This window comes from Saccharomyces mikatae (genome assembly GCF_947241705.1).
Source record: "Saccharomyces mikatae IFO 1815 strain IFO1815 genome assembly, chromosome: 13".
Classification (NCBI taxonomy): Eukaryota; Fungi; Ascomycota; class Saccharomycetes; order Saccharomycetales; family Saccharomycetaceae; genus Saccharomyces; species Saccharomyces mikatae.
The window spans coordinates 551630-569607 of record NC_079268.1 but is presented as its reverse complement, the minus strand read 5'-3'; the positions used below and the strand labels follow the sequence as shown (position 1 = coordinate 569607).

The following is a 17978-nucleotide window of genomic DNA, read 5'->3' as shown; positions in this document are numbered from 1 at the left end:
TATTATAAATGAATATTATTTGTTCCTCTTGTTCACTTTGTTTCCCCTCATCTGCCTCGTATTTATAATAATCATATTCGGTAAAAACATCCTGGAAACAAAGCAGATTTGAATGAAAACCGAAGGGAGACAAATGCCTCATAAATCAACTATTCTACCATTTCTGATTAAGTTCGCACCTAATTCTCCTCAGTTCACCTATGACTGTGATCAATGTTTAAATGTTTATGCCTTTGATCTGGACCATACAATAATAAAACCGAAGTCCCCAAATGCAAAATATAGTAGAAGTGCAAATGACTGGCAGTTCATGAATTTTGACTCTAAAAAATCCACGCTGGATTATCTCTTTAGCATCACTGATAATGATCTGGCTGCTGTAATAGTTATATTCTCAAACCAAGGTGGTGTCATCACCGTCCCAAGAACCTCCAAAAGTTGCAGTAAGTATATTAATAAGATTTCACTTTTCTTAAAGGCAATCGAAAACGACAAGAGGGGAGAAAAACTATCACCTAGATTGTGGATATATGCAGCACCTAAAAGGCCGAAAACCGTTGTAACAAATAACAAAAAGATCACATTCCCAAGTTTGTGTAAAAGTTATAACAATGATCCTGAAATATTCGAAAAAGTTCGAAAACCAATGACAGGAATGGCAGATTTTTTCAGAATAGATATAACAGATGCGTGTAGAGTTTTAAAAACGGTGCCTCCTATCAAATTGAATTGGGTATATTATTGTGGTGATGCCGCTGGAAGGAAGAATGACTTTAGTGATTCTGATATAAAGTTTGCTGAGAAGTTGCATGTTGAATTTAAATACCCTGAAGAGGTATTTCAAGGATGAGTTATTATCAGAGTTGAATACATATTAATATATAAATATTCGTTTAAACGATCACGATTGGGTCGTTGAAGGGAATCAAATGTTGTTAAAAATTGCAATCTACATGGAATTCACAGTTGTCATCCTTCGATAGCATGTATAACCAATTATCACAAAAACGAATAAGGCAGTAAAAGTAGCACAATACTTTGTAACCGTAAAAGTATAGCTGTAGCAAAGAACTCCTCTTTTACAGCTTTTATCATCATCAACTGTGTTTGCTTTAAAATCCCTACCTAATATACCAGTAAAAATACTTACTGAAAATAGACCGCCAGTTGTTAAAACGCCCCATAACGTGCTATACCCGTTTGTACCAAATTTATCTGCTACTATTGAGGGAAAAGTACCAAATAAAACGCCAAAAGAATAACCGAAAATAGCGGAACATACAGAAATATTCTTGAATGACTTAGAAGCTCTTAAGGAATGATCTTCGATATTGCTGAAGTCTTTGGTTATTTTACTTGAGGCTAGAAATATTAGTAGAGACGCTATCACAATATTCCATAGCCTTTGAGCTTTGAATTTTTTGACTAAATAATCGGATATAGGCCCGGATGATAATCTACCGCAAAATGAAAGAAGGGACAGAAGAGTTACTTGTAATGATTGGATCTTTTCCGCATTGATTGGTAACTGATCTAAAGGTGGAGAAGACACCTGTGCTTGTATCATAAATCCCACAGAGTATATGTACATTAAACCGACGCCTTGAAGTAGGCCTAGTACCACGTAATAACAGATGAAGGTTGGGGACTTCAAACTTTGAAGTACATGGGATCTCATACTTTTCTGTGTACTATTTACTTCCATTGCGCTTTCAATAGTGACCTCACCTTCGAAATTGTACTTAACGCGTGGGCAGGAAGGTGATAACAATGGTCGATTTGATAACTGTCTATCGCCAAGCCCAAAGAAATCTGAGGTTTCTTGAAAATTGTTTGACAATGCGTAATTTTCATAGGTGGCAGGTGATGACGAACGTACAAGTGGGCCTATATAGTCACTACTATCATCATATAACGGTACTATGATATCATCTGCTTCCCTGCTTTTTTGAAGTTCCCACTCTTTAATGCTAGCGTCATCACCTTCATTATCAGAAACTATATCTAGCGAGAAATAGCCAACTAAAATCATACTTCCACAAGTAGCCATTAAAAACACAAATACGTGTTCAATGTCTTCACCGAATAACTTTGAACAGAGATACGAAAACACCATGCCTGACAAACCATACAGTGATACAGGAAACGCCCCAGCAGTGCCTCTATGTTGAGGAAAATTTGTATTTGCACATTTCACAGAAGCATAAAATCCTGAAACAGAACCATAACCAATCAATATTAAGCTGAATGATATGAGAAAAGTGCTAGACCATTCGTGCTTATAGCACAAATTCAAAATCCAATACGCAATGAAAACACATACAGATCCAATTAGACAGGATAGTTTAGGGCTTCGATCAACAACTATTCCTGCTAAAATGCCCATTAATGAGCTTCCTATTGTCAGAGAGAAGGAGAGCTTACCTGAGGCAGACACGGGAATGCGACATTTGCTCAGTAGCTGAGGAGCATAAAATGAATAAAGATAAGGTGTTCCAGCTCCAAGGGCAACCACATTACCTCCAATGAAACTTTTAAAGTGGTCAAAGTGATTCATATCGCCCATTTTACTACTTGGCGTTTCTTTTTCATGGCATCTCTTAAAACATAAGTTGTTGTTTATCGAATAACTCTGAATCGCGCAAGATTTATTTACCTTATCTCCAGATCTTCGATATCGACCAAATGTAAATACAGTTCTGTAGAAAAATAACTATACAGTACAAACTTTGTGACAGATAACTTTTCGTAGCTTAGGTAGTGTTCTGAAGTCACAAAAAAGTGATAGAAACTTCTTCTTTTCTTGCATTCTTGCGGACATCTTTGCCTTTTTTAACATTATACTGTGACAGCTTAGAAGTTCTTCTAACGGGCATAAACGGGTTAGAATAATTAACGTTAAACTTATTGCGCTCACTTGAGCAGTTAAAATTGAAGGCAAAACCTTGATGGCATAGATAATGAACGATTGGCATGAGTTCAATTCTGCGATAAAGTCATTATATTGTAATGCAAAAGATGATTCAAGCAGTGTAATTAACAGATTGGTGGATTTGGCTATGAAAAGTGATGATTCCACCTTTATCAAGGCCGTTCTAGTTTTAAAAGAAAAAATATCAAAAATAGACAAACAATCAAGATTCTTGTGGCTTACTTCAACGGTCGATTCTAATTTTTATCCCCCTATACCTATTTCTGAAGCCTCGCCACAATCTTGGAACGATATTGAATCCTGCACACATGGCAGCGAAGAATTACAAAAGCGTTATCCAAGTAGAGCTCTATTACAGAACGAAGAAGAGTATACGGGTGGAATAGAACAATGCCGAGATGTATCGGATTGCTCGCTTGTGGCTTCTCTGATTAATCTCAGGGCTCAGGGCTTAAAACTTCCTCCAATCAAACAGATATCATCAACTAAGTACCAAGTTAATCTATGTTTTAATGGAAGCGATAAGAGGCTAATAACAGTAGATATTACCCAGATTCCAACTTCAATAAATGGTAAGCAACTTTCATTAAGAAGCAACAATATTTCAGATAAGATTAGTGAGATCGCAGTATTGCTTATTTCCCAAAGTACATATTCAACGAATGGCTCCAATATATGTATAGATACATTCTACTTGAGCGGCTTCCTACCAGAGATAACAAAGGTAGACAAATATCCTTTTGAGAAATTATGGAAGTTCTTTGAATCTAGTTTATGTCTGATAGGCGTTGGTACTGGAGATTGCTCTAATGAATTGATAAATCCGTTGGTCGCGAACCATGATTACTCCGTAATTGACATCGACTACGAGTCTAGACTTTTTAAATTACGAGACCCAATGAACTCAAAACTAAATGTCGAAATTAGCTATGAACAATATTTGAATAACTTCAAACAATTGTACCTTAATTGGAACCATGATAGAATATTCAAATATTCTCAGGCACTTCATTTTCGGTACGACACTTTACGTTACAATGAATTTTCTACTATTGCAGGTAAGCCTTTATTTCACATTAAAAATGATTCTAAAGTAACGGAAACAATATGGTTACTGCTTGAATCGCATTTGCTAAATGAAAAGGGGGGAAGAGGGCGTTTAATTTTCTTTATGAATGAAGCCCCCGAAAGCATAGCTTACCCAATTGAACCACCACTAAATCATGATGCTACTTATATTGGATTGCAACTGGTAAAGTTGAAATTGGATTCTGGTGCTGAAAAGTTATTATATTGTCATTCAACAACTAACAATAACTTCAGTATTCATTTGTTCTCAGTGGTAAAGGAAATATCTTTTCAAAAACTGAAAGATATAAACAGCCTAGTTACCAATGCAGTCTTTTCTTTCCCTTATGATACTGATAAAAGAACCTCTTTCGATACCTGCAACTTTTTTCGGAATCCTACTTTTGAACTGGAAATTCACTCGATAGAGAACTATCAAGTTTTAATCGACGCCACATGTGTCTCAACTAGCACACATGATTTGATTAACATTCAGGTATATTACTTGAACGATCATGAACTGATGAAGCCAATAATGTTTGACAATCATTATCAGCCTGGACAAAGTCTTAAACAAGATGTACCCATCTTAACTAATACTAAATACATGATTGTCTGCTCTACTTATGGCCTTCCATCTTCCTTAAAATTTCAATTAACGGCCTCGATACGTTTGTCTTCTTCAAGGAGATCAATATCTGGAATAAATTTACGTAGTGTGAATATGATTTACGGTTCTTATCCATATCAGTGTTACGGAAGGTTTCATTGGAAAAAACCCTCCAATAAATTAAAAGTTATGATAGATTTGCCACTCAGAAAGTATTCGACAAACAAACTATTTATCCGTATAGTGCCTGTCGAATCATCGGAAAAAATAAGACTACGATGTAATATCTTTGATCCAGAGTCATTTATCTGTGTATATGAATGTCGAAAATATAGAAATTGTCCGCCTGGGGGTATCGTTATACCAGATTTGGAAATATCTCGTATTAGCACTGTTGTATTGATGATAGAAAAAAATGTACCTATTTCCAATAAGGAAACTATTGAAGGCCATTTGGATGAATTGGAGCTATATGTTGGGTCTAATCAAAAAATAAGAGTTGAAAAATACTCGGTTGATGTAATACCGAAATAAATGCGTATTCTCTCATGAACTGTCTATCTATCCCTTCAAAAATATATACACAAATTATGTAACCTTGAAGTAGGCGAACATCACAGAATCTTGAATCGCTCAGGACAGCCTACTTTTGGACATAAGGTTTTGATAATTATAGATCGTTCCATCCAAATAGCCAATTATTCAACCTATTTAACCAACTTTTCTTATTTCTGCCCGTCTGTTCCCTTTTCTTCAAGTCAGATTCGATGGAGCTCAAGACACCGCTGTGTATCTTCCCTCTGTTTCTCAAAAATAATGATCTGCCATCCTTTATTTCAAGTTTACGTGGATTTTTAAAAGAACTAGAGTTTTTGGAAACTTTAAATTCAGAGTTGCGTACTTTTAAAGTAGCCGCTGTTGTCCGGGCCCTCTCAAAAAAATTTTCTGTCTTCCTATAGCTGTTTGGATCGTTCATGTTTAAATTAGTATCTGATCCTGTTTTATTTCCTTTAGTTCCCATTGATTTAGTTAGGGAAGCTAGTTGTTTGAGAGCAGCTGGACTGTATGAAACACAACCAATCAATGTACCGTTCATGATAATTCCATTTTCTTGTAAAGCACGAGATTTAGAAAGTTCAGAATTGTATGTCAGTTTTACCCAACCATCTCCTGTGTATATGGGATAGTTTTGAGTAGCTAATGATTGACTATTCGACTTGTTTTTTGGGTTCAACTTTTTTAAGTCTTTTATTATCCTAAAATCTTCCAGAATTTCACCAAAGTTAGAAAAATGAAGGATGACAGAGTTAGCAATCGATTCTGGATATCCGAAAATAATAACAGCATTATCTTCCCAATTCGAAGAATCTTCTTCTTTACACTTGGCAAGAGTTTCATTTGAATCAATCGGCGACACCTTCGTACTCTTGTCAAAAAAACTAAACATCCTGGAGGTTTTCTCTACACCATTGTAAGGTGAAGATGACGTTGTGAGCTTTCCATCGAATGTTATATCGGTAGTCATACCAGGATCCTTGATATTGTCATTGTTACTTACATATATACCGTCTTCTTTCTGCCAATCAGCAAGAGACGTTTTGGGTGGTGCCTCATTAGAGTCAAAAACTACTGTGCTCAAATCAGAATTATGATTGTTGTTGTTGGTATTGTTGTTGTTTTCACATTGAGGTACATTTTTAAGTATACGCGGATCTTTTTTAGAGCCAAAAGTGACATTGTTGAACCCATTAGGATTAGAAAACATCACAGGAGCATCTGCAGTATCAGAACGTACGGGGCTTAAGGATCGACCGATTGATCTCTTTATTATTGAATTTGGAATAGCTCTCTTTCTTGGATTATTGAACCAAGCTGGATTGTCGTTCAATTCTGCTGAGGCTGTGGAAGACGGAGCCTCCATGAATGTCGTTTGTTGTACACTCGAAAAGCTATTTAGACTTTTTAACTGTCCCGCTGATTGCTTTTGCTGCTGCTGTTGTTCCTGTTGTTTTTGTTGTTGTCCTTGTGATTCGGGCGCAATAACAGAAACATTGCTGAATCGGCTTGTGTTTTCGTGGTTATGAAGGTCCACCATTTCAGAAAAACTATGCCTCTGTAATCTATTGAGGATGCGGAAAGATATCAGATAAGTAAGTAGTCTATTGATAACTTATTCGCCAATAAATGTGTGCTAAATCCTTTTTAGGATTATTGTGATGAGCTTTTCTTTCAGATTCCAGCATATGGCATCGGGTAATACCCATCGAAAGGAACAAAATGAATTAATAATAACTGTATAGTCTAAGTACTCTAATAAATTTTTATATAAAAGTCGCTTCTTACTTCATCTTAATAACTACTTTGCCTTTGGCCCTATTGGACATTATTCTGTCAATAGCTTCTTTGTACTGTTCAAACCGGTAGACAGAATCAATGGGTGGCTTATAAGTACCATTTTTGATCATTTCATTACCAACTTCAATGAAGTTGTTGGAGGGCGATGGGTGGCCAAAACGCCAGTTGTATTTTTTAAATGGGTTAAGAGCTGTGAACACTAAACTCAATGATACAAAATCTCTCCAAGTGATGTTTTTATAATCGGCTTTGTTGTTTCCCGCAATTGTTACATAGAAAGAATTTTTCTCTTTTGGTTTCAAGAACTGGTCAATAACGGGAAAAAACTCATGGTTACCAACTGAATCAAATATCATGTCAAACTTTTCGTTTTCCAATTTGCTTTGCTTCAATTTCTTGACATTTTCTACAATGGATCCTTCATCGTACGGAACTAAGTAATCGTATCCTAGGTCCTTGTTACGTTCAATGGAACTTTTGCTACAAATACCAGCAACAGTGCCAATGTTGAAGTAATTTTTTGCAATATGGACGAAAGCATATGACACAGAAGTTGAGGCCCCAATAACTAGGACTTTTGAATTAGAGTTCCAGTCTCGCTTAAAATCGTTCAACACAGAAAACGCGGTGCCGAAAGTTAAGGGCCAAGCAGCAGCGTATACGAAATCATCATAAGGGTCACTATCGTCTTTGGGAACCTCTATCATATGCGTAATGGGAATGTCCTTTGCAGGGTTGAGTACTAAGTAATGCGTCAAAGTACCACGTTCACCATAGATATGATTGTACATACCATTGACCTTGTCACCAATTTTCCAGCAATCATCGACATTCTTTCCCACCTTAATGATAACGCCACTGTAATCTCTAGAATAAGTCTTAGCATATTTGCCGAATAAGTAGGAGTTACAAAGCTGATGAGTAATAAAATCAATTGGATTTAAAGCAGCAGCATGCACTTCAATCACAATTTCATCGTCTTGATAACAGGATCTCAAATCTATCTCTGAAGATGTGATTGTGACAGGAGTAGTATTGTTAACGTAAGTAACAGATTTGTTGACAATTACTTCATTTGACATAATTTCAAACGTTTACTCTACTGTTCTATAATATAATTGACTAAATAAATCAATTTCACCATATTCCAACCAAAATTTATCTTTTTTCTTTTTTGTTAGAAGGGGTATTGTAATTTTGCTGCCTTTGCTTCAAGTGCGCTGGAAGAACATTTTGAAAAGGATCCAGGAAGGAAAACGTCGGCAACAACAGGAAGAGCGAATAGTCTTCTGTGTGAATATTGGTATAAAGTGTGTACACGTTTTTGTGCAAAAAGATGTACGTAGTTTTATCAACCTACTAATCTCTGGGGCACAATTCCTGTTGATAATTTCAGTGTACAATGTCTGACCCACAATCACATATCTTTTCTTGAATGTACGCTTGTTATTCAAATCTTTTCTTGGAGTAAATTCTGCTAGCTTAAATTAGAAGTCAAATCCACAACATTTCTGGAGCTAAACATTTTTGGAGGAAAAACACTACTTGAATGAAAATACTTAAACGTTCATGCAAAAAAAAATTGGCCGATAAAACATTGCATTCATAAAAGCGCCTATAACACTAGAATGACCGTTGGAACACTTCCCATTTGGTCAAAAACTTTCTCCTATGCAATCAGGTCATTGTGCTTGCTGCATATAGTGCATATGTATGCATATGAGTTTACGGAGACGAGGGGAGAATCTATGTTACCAACACTTTCAGCGACTAATGATTATGTGCATGTTTTGAAGAATTTCCAGAATGGTAAAGGTATAAAAATGGGTGATTGCATTGTGGCATTGAAACCCACTGACCCTAATCACAGAATTTGCAAAAGGATTACCGGTATGCCTGGTGACCTTGTGCTCGTGGACCCAAGCACAGTAGTCAATTACGTTGGCGGTGTGCTGATTGATGAAGAGAGATTTGGTACGTATATTAAGGTTCCTGAGGGCCACGTTTGGGTAACAGGAGATAATCTTTCGCATTCATTAGATTCGAGGACATATAACGCATTGCCTATGGGGTTGATCATGGGCAAGATTGTAGCAGCTAACAATTTCGACAGTCCGTTCTGGGATGGTTCAAAACATAGGTTTTGGGGGTTCAAAAGAATTAATAATACTTTTGTTGACGCAAACGCTAATAGCAATTGATTCATTTCATAATCTATCTTTTTAAACATATATATATATATATATAAAATAAATCCAACTTCAGAAGCAGTCTAGATTGTTAGACCAAAAGATCTCAAGAACTTTGTAGACATCAATAAACCTGGGGCCCCCAAATACAAAGAAGAGAATAAAGATTCGAAAATGCTTGTACCCAAATAATATCTGGCGAAGATGATTTCAAATCCAACAACGGTCGCGATAAACCCTAGAAAATATAGAGCATTGGTGCCGGTTGGGATGTTATTGAATGCGGCAGCACAAGAATTCAACCAAGTGGTTACCAATGCTAAAATAGTAATCATGATGATTGCGACAAAAATTACAGCTATTGACTTGGCAACTCTCTTTGGCTCAGTTTGGAATACATGATGGATCTCTGGCTTAATGCTGAACTTGTCAACTAAAGATGAATCGGAATGATCTAAATGAAAGCTCAAGTCCAACTGCAGAATTTCTCTGAACAAATTTTCCTTTGGTTTTGCGGTAGAAGATGCTAAAATCAGAGTTGCCTTTATAGGTTCTAGTGATCTGAAAGCCTCCTGCAACAAAGCATCATCTAGCGTGGCTAAATCTATCATGTATTTATACATGGACAATTTACCATGATCTTTGATTTCAGGCTCGAAAGCCATTTCTAGATTTCTGTTGGGTAAGCCTACTAGTAAGGTGTGTTGAAAAGGTTTGTCATTAGAGTCAATGGCAAAATTTACTTGAACGACTTCATTAGGGCTATCAACTGTGACTGATGTTGGAGCCGCGCCAACAACTTCAGGTTTAGGCTCGATTTTACCAATCATAATACTAGTCTTTCCTGTGGTAGAGGGAAACGATACATGAACATCCTGTGCCACGTAAGCGAGGGCAAACGATATGCATGACACCAAAGTTGCAAGTGTTTTGAAGAATTGCATCTGCTCCGTGTTTTTATGTTCTATGCGTTATATGCCGCAATATTAGAAGATCGGTAAAGCTAAAATATATGCGTATATATATAATAGAGGCTCGCGTGTAGAAAGAACTGAGTATAGTTTATAAGGATATCATTATTATTGACCTGCTAAACTTGCGAAAAATGTTTTTCTTCTATTGCTAAAATCAAGAGAGCTTGTATCCGTTACCCGCTTCTTTAGCAGTAGTTTCTAAGGAACGGGCAATGGCACTTTGAGCACTGACGGGTTCAAAAATAACGTCTTCTTCAGTGACAAACTTAGAAGGGCGCGCTGTTTGTCTTAGTGGACTTGGGATGGTTGGATTGGATACTGGCCTTAAAGTGGAAAGTGTTTCCTGCGGTTGTGCTGGTTGTGTTTGTAGCGCCATTTTGTCGAGCACCCTTTTCAAGAAGGTATCTGCCCGTACATAAACGACTTGTGCCATTTTGAAACTCAAGTTGCTGCAAAATCCAAATGCTACTACTCCAATGGCAAACACAAAAGAAATTCCCAATAGGGGAATTATGAACAATGAGGAAAAGAACCCTATCACTACGAACACTAGTAGGTAGACAAAAAAGAAAAACGTAGCAGCAGAAACCATTATCAAAAAGAGAAGGGAACACGGAATAATAAGACCAATGGCAAACGACACCTTGAACGCTGTCAAATAAGGCTTTTCTTGGAAACGAAGATAGATATTCTGTAGTGCTTGCTGAACGTTCTGAATGGATTTATCACGAAATGCACGGAGATGGTTCTTTGATAGGGATATCTTAATGTTGATGCTATCTTGTTCAAAAATATTGCTTCAAAAAAACAGGTTATTGCAAAATCAAACCAGCTCCGGGTCTGAACTTCAACAAATCGGCTGTAGAAAGAATCCAGAAACCTGCAAATGTATAATGTCATTCTCATGATTGTGGTAAAGCCACTATCCTTAAAAAATTAACCCGCTTAGTCTAGCGGGCCCCGAAAAAAAAGTGGATAAAAAAATGCGTTGGGATTGATTAGCCGCGCTTAGGATGATGATCATGGGAATACAGCCTCTTAAATGCAGATTTAGTTATTCTTCCTATCATGCGCCGATTCATTGAATGGAGATGGTTGAGGTGAATATAGAAATTTATGTTAGTAAAACTGACAGTTGCATCGTTGGGAGAATTTATAGTTGACATACCTCACGTAGTCACCCACATTGGGGAACCAGTAGTTTACGTAGATAACGACGATCCAAAACACTTCATACAAGTTATTCTGTAGAACCTTCAATTTTTCTATTAGTTTTAGGCCAAAGTTATAAAGAACTTGCTTACATTTAAAGAAGAAGGTCTGGAAATAGCCAGGCAAAGAAAAAAAAAATGGGAACGGCGCTCTAGTAGTTTGACGACGTTCCTCTTCTTCGTTGTTGTTCTCCTGTGTCAAACTACTTGTGATGGCATAGCTTAATAGTAGCTTTTGAACGTCTGCTTCAGTTATGATCCCTGTACCATTTGTCACAGACTCAATTTTCCTTGATATTTCATCCTCGCTATCTCCATGCTCGTTTATCGGCTCTAATCTCTGCAGATGCTTGAATTCTTTGGTAGGCATGAGATTTTCATTGTGCTCCACTGGAGGAGCTTCAGCACCCACGTTTAGGTTGGTAGTGTTTTCGTGCAGTTCATCTGCAACGAGCAAATACGTTGCATTGTTTTCTTGAGCAGCGCTCGTTCCCATAAGAGTCTTCTTCTTGTTATTCCTTTTACGATTTCTAGCTGCCATGAAAGTGTGGATGTCTTAAATACTTGTGTCTTGACCCGTCTTGGAGAAGCAGAAGTATATAAGATTTCTGCGCAGACATTTTTTTTCTTTCTTTTATCTATTATAGCCCGATATTGTTTCTTTTGTTTTCTTCTGTTTTTCTTCTTTAAACATATTACCCATACAGGAGATATCTCCAACATCTCCCATCAGGAAAAGAGAAGACTGCGAAAGAATCGAAAATGCGCTTGGACTAACAAAATATACTACTTTCTGGCGTAATTGATCCTGATGACAGAGCTTGTTCAGCTAGCCCATTGGTGATCAATCGTCTCAATTTATAAACTCTTCCCTAGAGATCGCATTACCTATCAGAGGTCAAAGGCTCCAACGTTAGGTCATTAGCAGCGGCTTAAAGATGGGCTCAAGAGCAGGTATCTACACCATTAGAGTGTGGTTTGGTTCTATATAGCCGCCAGGAATACTAATATCTCCATTACCCTACATGGAAGATTGAGTTCCGGGATCTTTTTCTCTTTTTTTTTATGGTATTTCTTTCCGCCTGCTGAAAAACTTTGAATGGTCGAAACGGAGCAGAAAAATTTTGCAATCAACGTTACTGATGGACAAGAGGCAAAGTATACACGCAAGGTAGCTGAACAACTGGCAAGGAAAAAAACAGAAGGAATAGCAAAAGCAGCATAATATGAAGGCTATTAAATTAACAGGTCATGAACGTCCACTAACCCAGGTGAAGTACAACAAAGAAGGTGACTTACTATTTTCATGTTCGAAAGATAGCTCCGCCAGTGTTTGGTATTCGTTGAATGGGGAGAGATTAGGCACTTTGGATGGCCATACGGGTACTATTTGGTCTATAGATGTTGACCGCTTCACCAAGTACTGTGTTACGGGGAGTGCTGATTATAGTATTAAACTATGGGATGTATCAAATGGACAATGCATTGCAACATGGAAATCACCCGTCCCCGTGAAGAGAGTAGAATTTTCCCCATGTGGTAACTACTTCCTCGCTATCTTAGACAATGTCATGAAAAATCCAGGTTCTATTAACATATACGAAATCGAAAGGGATTCCGCAACTCATGAATTGACAAAGGTTTCAGAAGAACCAATTCATCAGATTATCACCCATGAAGGTTTAGACGCTGCCACTGTAGCCGGATGGTCGACTGAAGGCAAATACATCGTTGCAGGTCATAAAGATGGTAAGGTCAGCAAATACGATGTGACAAACAACTACGAATACATGGATTCAATCGACTTGCACGAAAAATCCATCAGTGACATGCAATTTTCTCCTGATTTAACATATTTCATTACATCATCCAGAGATACAAATTCATTCCTGGTTGACGTGTCAACTCTACAAGTTCTCAAGAAGTACGAAACTGATTGTCCACTAAACACCGCAGTTATCACCCCATTGAAGGAATTCATTATTCTTGGTGGTGGTCAAGAAGCCAAGGATGTCACAACCACCAGTGCCAACGAGGGTAAATTTGAAGCCAGATTCTACCACAAGATCTTTGAAGAAGAAATCGGCAGGGTACAAGGCCATTTTGGTCCCTTGAACACTGTCGCCATCAGCCCACAGGGCACAAGCTATGCCTCGGGCGGTGAAGATGGGTTCATACGTCTACATCACTTCGAAAAATCTTACTTTGATTTTAAATACGACGTGGAGAAGGCTGCTGAAGCCAAAGAACACATGCAAGAAGCAAATTGATGTTGATGTTGATGTATAGTAAATATATATATGTATATATATGTATATGTATATAAAAAATATAAACCCCACCCCGTGGGTCCTTTCGTTCATTATGATCTTTCACATACCATCATACGGTAATCACTCCCACTCAATCAATTAGACGTTTATTAAATTTTTCCCTTTTTACTTTTTCTGTGCATTACTTCAGTAGCGAGTCACCTCCACGGTCAAGAGAAAAAAATATACCCCTCTCTTTCAAAATAATCTTCCGCGAGGCCTTCCCTGTATGCAGTTTCCGGGCATAAGCGGGTTTATCCAACTTAACGACATAACTCTCGCACCCACGCTTATTATGCGCAATGCCGAGACTCGGTGATGGTAGTGCGGCACTACGGAAACAAAAACAACAATTACAACTCTACCCCGCCTCTCACGGTGGCGCCCTAGCTCAATAATTTCAACCGATAAAAAGTTGCCGCGATCCCGTCGATCGCATCTTTCTGAGGTAAAAAAAGAAATCGACAGGGATCTTCTCCACGACGCTCGAGATGCCCTGGTCCGCTATGGCATTGCTCTGGCCTCAGCGGTATTTGCATTCATAATAATCACCATCGGGATGGCAATACATGGCTCGGCAATGAGAAGAGATTTGGGCACACTTGGACTACTCCTTATGTTTCTTCCGTTTTCTCGAAGCATGTGTTGTTCCTGTTTTCACTCTCCCTTCTTGGGTGAATATTATAAAAGAGGATGTGTTATATAAGACAACGCTCATTGGTCTGTTCATATTTCCAGTTTATTCCGTTTTTGTGCTGTTGGGGCTAGAACTATAAGTCTGCTGGTAGTTTTCACTTTCATTATTTCCTTTGCATGTTTGGTATCTAGACTTAATTTATACGCAGTTACTGTCTTTTATTATATATTCTGGTAAACCAATTAAAGAGAGAAAAAAGAAAAAAAATTACACACTAATATTCTTCATATAGCATAGTAGTATAGACTTATTAGAACAAATAAGAAAAAATTTCACCAATAATAATGATTAGACAATCATTAATGAAAACCGTTTGGGCTAATTCGTCCAGGTTTAGTCTGCATGGCAAGTCAGGCCTTGTGGCATGCACTAAAAAAAGATCATTCCATGTTGCAAGGAATTTGCTACAGGACAAGAAGGACATTCTACAAAAGGTGGCGCCCACTACCAGTGTCGTTGCGAAGCAATCATTTTTCAGGAAAAGTGGGAAATTTGCTTTGAAGTTCCTATTGTATTCTGCACTCGCGGGTACGGCATACGTTTCCTACTCACTTTACAAGGAGGCCAATCCTTCTACGCAAGTTCCTCAATCGGATACTTTCCCCAATGGATCGAAGAGGAAGACGCTGGTTATTCTGGGCTCCGGTTGGGGGTCAGTGTCGCTTTTGAAAAATTTGGATACTACCTTGTATAATGTCGTTGTTGTTTCTCCAAGAAATTATTTTCTTTTCACTCCGTTACTACCTTCTACCCCAGTGGGTACGATTGAACTGAAATCGATTGTCGAACCTGTCAGAACCATTGCTAGAAGATCGCACGGTGAAGTCCACTATTATGAAGCTGAGGCCTATGACGTTGATCCTGAGAACAAAACAATCAAAGTCAAATCCTCTGCCAAGAATAACGATTACGATTTGAATTTGAAATATGATTACCTGGTTGTCGGTGTGGGCGCTCAGCCAAATACTTTTGGCACGCCAGGCGTTTACGAATACTCTTCTTTCTTGAAGGAAATATCCGATGCTCAAGAAATTAGATTGAAAATTATGTCAAGTATCGAGAAAGCCGCCTCTCTATCTCCAAAAGATCCTGAAAGGGCAAGATTGTTGAGTTTTGTTGTTGTCGGTGGTGGCCCCACTGGTGTTGAATTTGCCGCTGAACTAAGAGATTACGTTGATCAAGATTTGAGAAAATGGATGCCTGAATTGAGTAAAGAAATTAAAGTCACTTTGGTGGAGGCTTTGCCAAACATTTTAAACATGTTTGACAAGTATCTCGTTGACTATGCTCAAGATTTATTCAAAGAGGAAAAAATTGATTTGAGATTGAAGACAATGGTTAAGAAAGTTGATGCTACTACAATAACTGCCAAAACTGGTGATGGTGATATTGAAAGTATACCATATGGTGTCTTGGTTTGGGCTACAGGCAATGCACCAAGAGAAGTCTCCACAAACTTAATGTCCAAACTAGAGGAGCAAGATTCAAGACGTGGTTTATTGATCGATAACAAACTTCAACTCTTAGGCGCTAAGGGTTCTATTTTCGCCATCGGTGACTGTACCTTCCACCCGGGTTTATTCCCTACAGCCCAGGTCGCCCATCAAGAAGGTGAATACTTGGCTCAATATTTTAAGAAAGCTTACAAAATTGACCAATTGAATTGGAAGATAACTAATACTACAGACGGTTCAGAGGTTACTAAATTAAAGAACCAAATAACCAAGACACAATCACAAATCGAAGATTTCAAGTACAACCATAAGGGTGCTCTAGCTTACATTGGTTCAGATAAAGCCATCGCTGATCTTGCCGTTGGTGAAGCCAAATACAGATTAGCCGGTTCATTTACTTTCCTATTTTGGAAATCCGCCTACCTAGCAATGTGCTTGTCCTTCAGAAATAGAGTTCTTGTCGCCATGGATTGGGCTAAAGTTTATTTCTTGGGTAGAGATTCATCTATCTAGTTTGAGTACTTGAAGGAAAAAAAAAAATAATAATAATAATAATAATAATAATAATAAGTGATGATCAGTTCTGTTTTGTTTTATTCATTTTCTTTTCTATTAGTTTGTTTTGTCTTCTGTATTATTTCTTTTTTTATTGATGCTTTTAGCAAAGGTTAATTCATTCTCTTTTGCTAGTAGTAACGTTTATATTTGTCTTTTATATATATAGTAATTTATCATTTGTTACCTCAAACTTAAAATCGAATCCCAAAAGGAAAAGAATAATGAAATGAGAAAAAAATAATATTTAAAAACATCATAACTAAATGACTAGTTCTGAGAGAAACAAAAATACGTTATATATGATTGATAGCATCAACTAGCATGAACTAAGGAAAAATAGAGGGTATTGATATTTTACGTTCCGTTCCCTAACAGATAAACAACTCTTTGTACATAAATCACTTAATATCTTTAATGCTACCGTCTATGGTGCTGAAACTTTTCATTTTGGGTAACTGAAGAGTTCTATTCCCATGTAAACCCTGAGCAGATTCAACTTTTCTATCCGACCGATTTTGTGTGGCAGACCTCCCCATTTCGGGACTGCACGTAATTTCCAATTCCGTTGTGTTATAATCGTTACTGATACTCCCCGCAGCCAGTTGCAGAATCGTTTGATTTCCAGAATCATCATCAATTTCGTCTTTCAAGACGTGCGTGGCCAATATTCCTAAAGTGTTCAACATATCCGACTTCGTTTCTTGGGGCGTAATGGTCGAAGAGGGTGTTTTCTTTATGGAGCTACTAAAACTATCTATTTGAGATGTATCGGATATAGCATGCTGATTAAGAACTTTCGCCAGATTATTTAATTTTTTGTTCTTTTCGATGATTTTCTGTTTGTATCTAACAATTTTATTGTCTCGCTTTCGTAATTGATCCTTTAAACTTTGACGGTCCAACAGAAACTGACATTTTATTCTTTCAAATTGTTGTTTCTGAAGATTATCTTCCACTTCATGTCTCGATTGTATATTATTTTCATTTGAAGTAAGAATCATATTCTTAAATTTTAACTGTTGTATTTGAGCAACAGCTTGATTTAGATGTGAGACTAATGATTGCAAAACGTTTAGCATATTCTCCCTAGCATATGCGGAATCCCTCAATCCAGAATATATGTCTACTTCCTTCCGAGAGTTACCACCTTTTGCTTGGACAAGTTCCATCCGGCTTTCTTCACCAATTTCTTTATCAATACTAAGTGTCTCCTGTGAAGATGAAGTTTGTGAATGCTCATCCTCCATTGGACTCATTAACCCGTTATCGTTCAATTGTCGGATCAACTTCGAAGCTTTTAGAATAACACTTTGTACGTCGCTGCCACCGTTTTCTAAGGATGCCACTTGATTCGACCAAGAAGCAAATTGAATCGGTTTACCTCCTCTCACTTTATTATCTTCCATTGATATATGACTGGCCTATTTTGATGTTATAAAATAAAGGAAAAAATGGACAGCTCAGATAATGTCATATAGCGTCAGCTCACTTGCAGATGCCACACTTAGCCTATATTTTGGTCCTCAACACCTTTCTTCTTTCAAGTTTTATTCTACACACAGTACACGATATTATCACCTACATATAATATAACTACTTCGCATCATAAACAACTTTA

At 37.5% G+C, this 17978-nt stretch overlaps 12 protein-coding genes across 12 annotated transcripts; 5 read left to right on the top strand and 7 right to left on the bottom strand.

Annotated features, from left to right (window-relative positions):
* Positions 1–112: 112 nt before the first annotated feature.
* Positions 113–850, top strand: TPP1 (polynucleotide 3'-phosphatase; the record flags this gene model as incomplete). The annotated part of the gene is made up of 1 exon (XM_056224872.1): positions 113–850. One exon carries the CDS (start codon positions 113–115, stop codon positions 848–850), a length of 738 nt encoding a protein of 245 aa, XP_056078747.1.
* Positions 851–949: 99 nt separating this feature from the next.
* Positions 950–2566, bottom strand: SMKI13G2760 (uncharacterized protein; the record flags this gene model as incomplete). Its single annotated transcript, XM_056224871.1, has 1 exon — positions 950–2566. The coding sequence occupies one exon, from the start codon at positions 2564–2566 to the stop codon at positions 950–952; it is 1617 nt and encodes a 538-aa protein (XP_056078746.1).
* A 394-nt stretch (positions 2567–2960) lies between these two features.
* On the top strand, positions 2961–5144 carry RIM13 (Rim13p; the record flags this gene model as incomplete). The annotated part of the gene is made up of 1 exon (XM_056224870.1): positions 2961–5144. One exon carries the CDS (start codon positions 2961–2963, stop codon positions 5142–5144), a length of 2184 nt encoding a protein of 727 aa, XP_056078745.1.
* Positions 5145–5280: 136 nt separating this feature from the next.
* On the bottom strand, positions 5281–6705 carry NUP53 (FG-nucleoporin NUP53; the record flags this gene model as incomplete). Its single annotated transcript, XM_056224869.1, has 1 exon — positions 5281–6705. The coding sequence occupies one exon, from the start codon at positions 6703–6705 to the stop codon at positions 5281–5283; it is 1425 nt and encodes a 474-aa protein (XP_056078744.1).
* A 244-nt stretch (positions 6706–6949) lies between these two features.
* YIM1 (Yim1p) lies at positions 6950–8047 on the bottom strand (the record flags this gene model as incomplete). The annotated part of the gene is made up of 1 exon (XM_056224868.1): positions 6950–8047. The coding sequence occupies one exon, from the start codon at positions 8045–8047 to the stop codon at positions 6950–6952; it is 1098 nt and encodes a 365-aa protein (XP_056078743.1).
* A 546-nt stretch (positions 8048–8593) lies between these two features.
* IMP1 (endopeptidase catalytic subunit IMP1) lies at positions 8594–9166 on the top strand (the record flags this gene model as incomplete). Its single annotated transcript, XM_056224867.1, has 1 exon — positions 8594–9166. The coding sequence occupies one exon, from the start codon at positions 8594–8596 to the stop codon at positions 9164–9166; it is 573 nt and encodes a 190-aa protein (XP_056078742.1).
* Positions 9167–9237: 71 nt separating this feature from the next.
* Positions 9238–10098, bottom strand: SWP1 (dolichyl-diphosphooligosaccharide-protein glycotransferase; the record flags this gene model as incomplete). Its single annotated transcript, XM_056224866.1, has 1 exon — positions 9238–10098. One exon carries the CDS (start codon positions 10096–10098, stop codon positions 9238–9240), a length of 861 nt encoding a protein of 286 aa, XP_056078741.1.
* A 184-nt stretch (positions 10099–10282) lies between these two features.
* Positions 10283–10720, bottom strand: LDO16 (Ldo16p; the record flags this gene model as incomplete). The annotated part of the gene is made up of 1 exon (XM_056224865.1): positions 10283–10720. One exon carries the CDS (start codon positions 10718–10720, stop codon positions 10283–10285), a length of 438 nt encoding a protein of 145 aa, XP_056078740.1.
* A 527-nt stretch (positions 10721–11247) lies between these two features.
* Positions 11248–11880, bottom strand: LDO45 (Ldo45p; the record flags this gene model as incomplete). The annotated part of the gene is made up of 1 exon (XM_056224863.1): positions 11248–11880. The coding sequence occupies one exon, from the start codon at positions 11878–11880 to the stop codon at positions 11248–11250; it is 633 nt and encodes a 210-aa protein (XP_056078739.1).
* Positions 11881–12565: 685 nt separating this feature from the next.
* On the top strand, positions 12566–13609 carry TIF34 (translation initiation factor eIF3 subunit i; the record flags this gene model as incomplete). The annotated part of the gene is made up of 1 exon (XM_056224862.1): positions 12566–13609. The coding sequence occupies one exon, from the start codon at positions 12566–12568 to the stop codon at positions 13607–13609; it is 1044 nt and encodes a 347-aa protein (XP_056078738.1).
* Positions 13610–14632: 1023 nt separating this feature from the next.
* Positions 14633–16315, top strand: NDE1 (NADH-ubiquinone reductase (H(+)-translocating) NDE1; the record flags this gene model as incomplete). Its single annotated transcript, XM_056224861.1, has 1 exon — positions 14633–16315. The coding sequence occupies one exon, from the start codon at positions 14633–14635 to the stop codon at positions 16313–16315; it is 1683 nt and encodes a 560-aa protein (XP_056078737.1).
* A 443-nt stretch (positions 16316–16758) lies between these two features.
* Positions 16759–17766, bottom strand: FDO1 (Fdo1p; the record flags this gene model as incomplete). Its single annotated transcript, XM_056224860.1, has 1 exon — positions 16759–17766. One exon carries the CDS (start codon positions 17764–17766, stop codon positions 16759–16761), a length of 1008 nt encoding a protein of 335 aa, XP_056078736.1.
* Between the last annotated feature and the right edge of the window lie 212 nt (positions 17767–17978).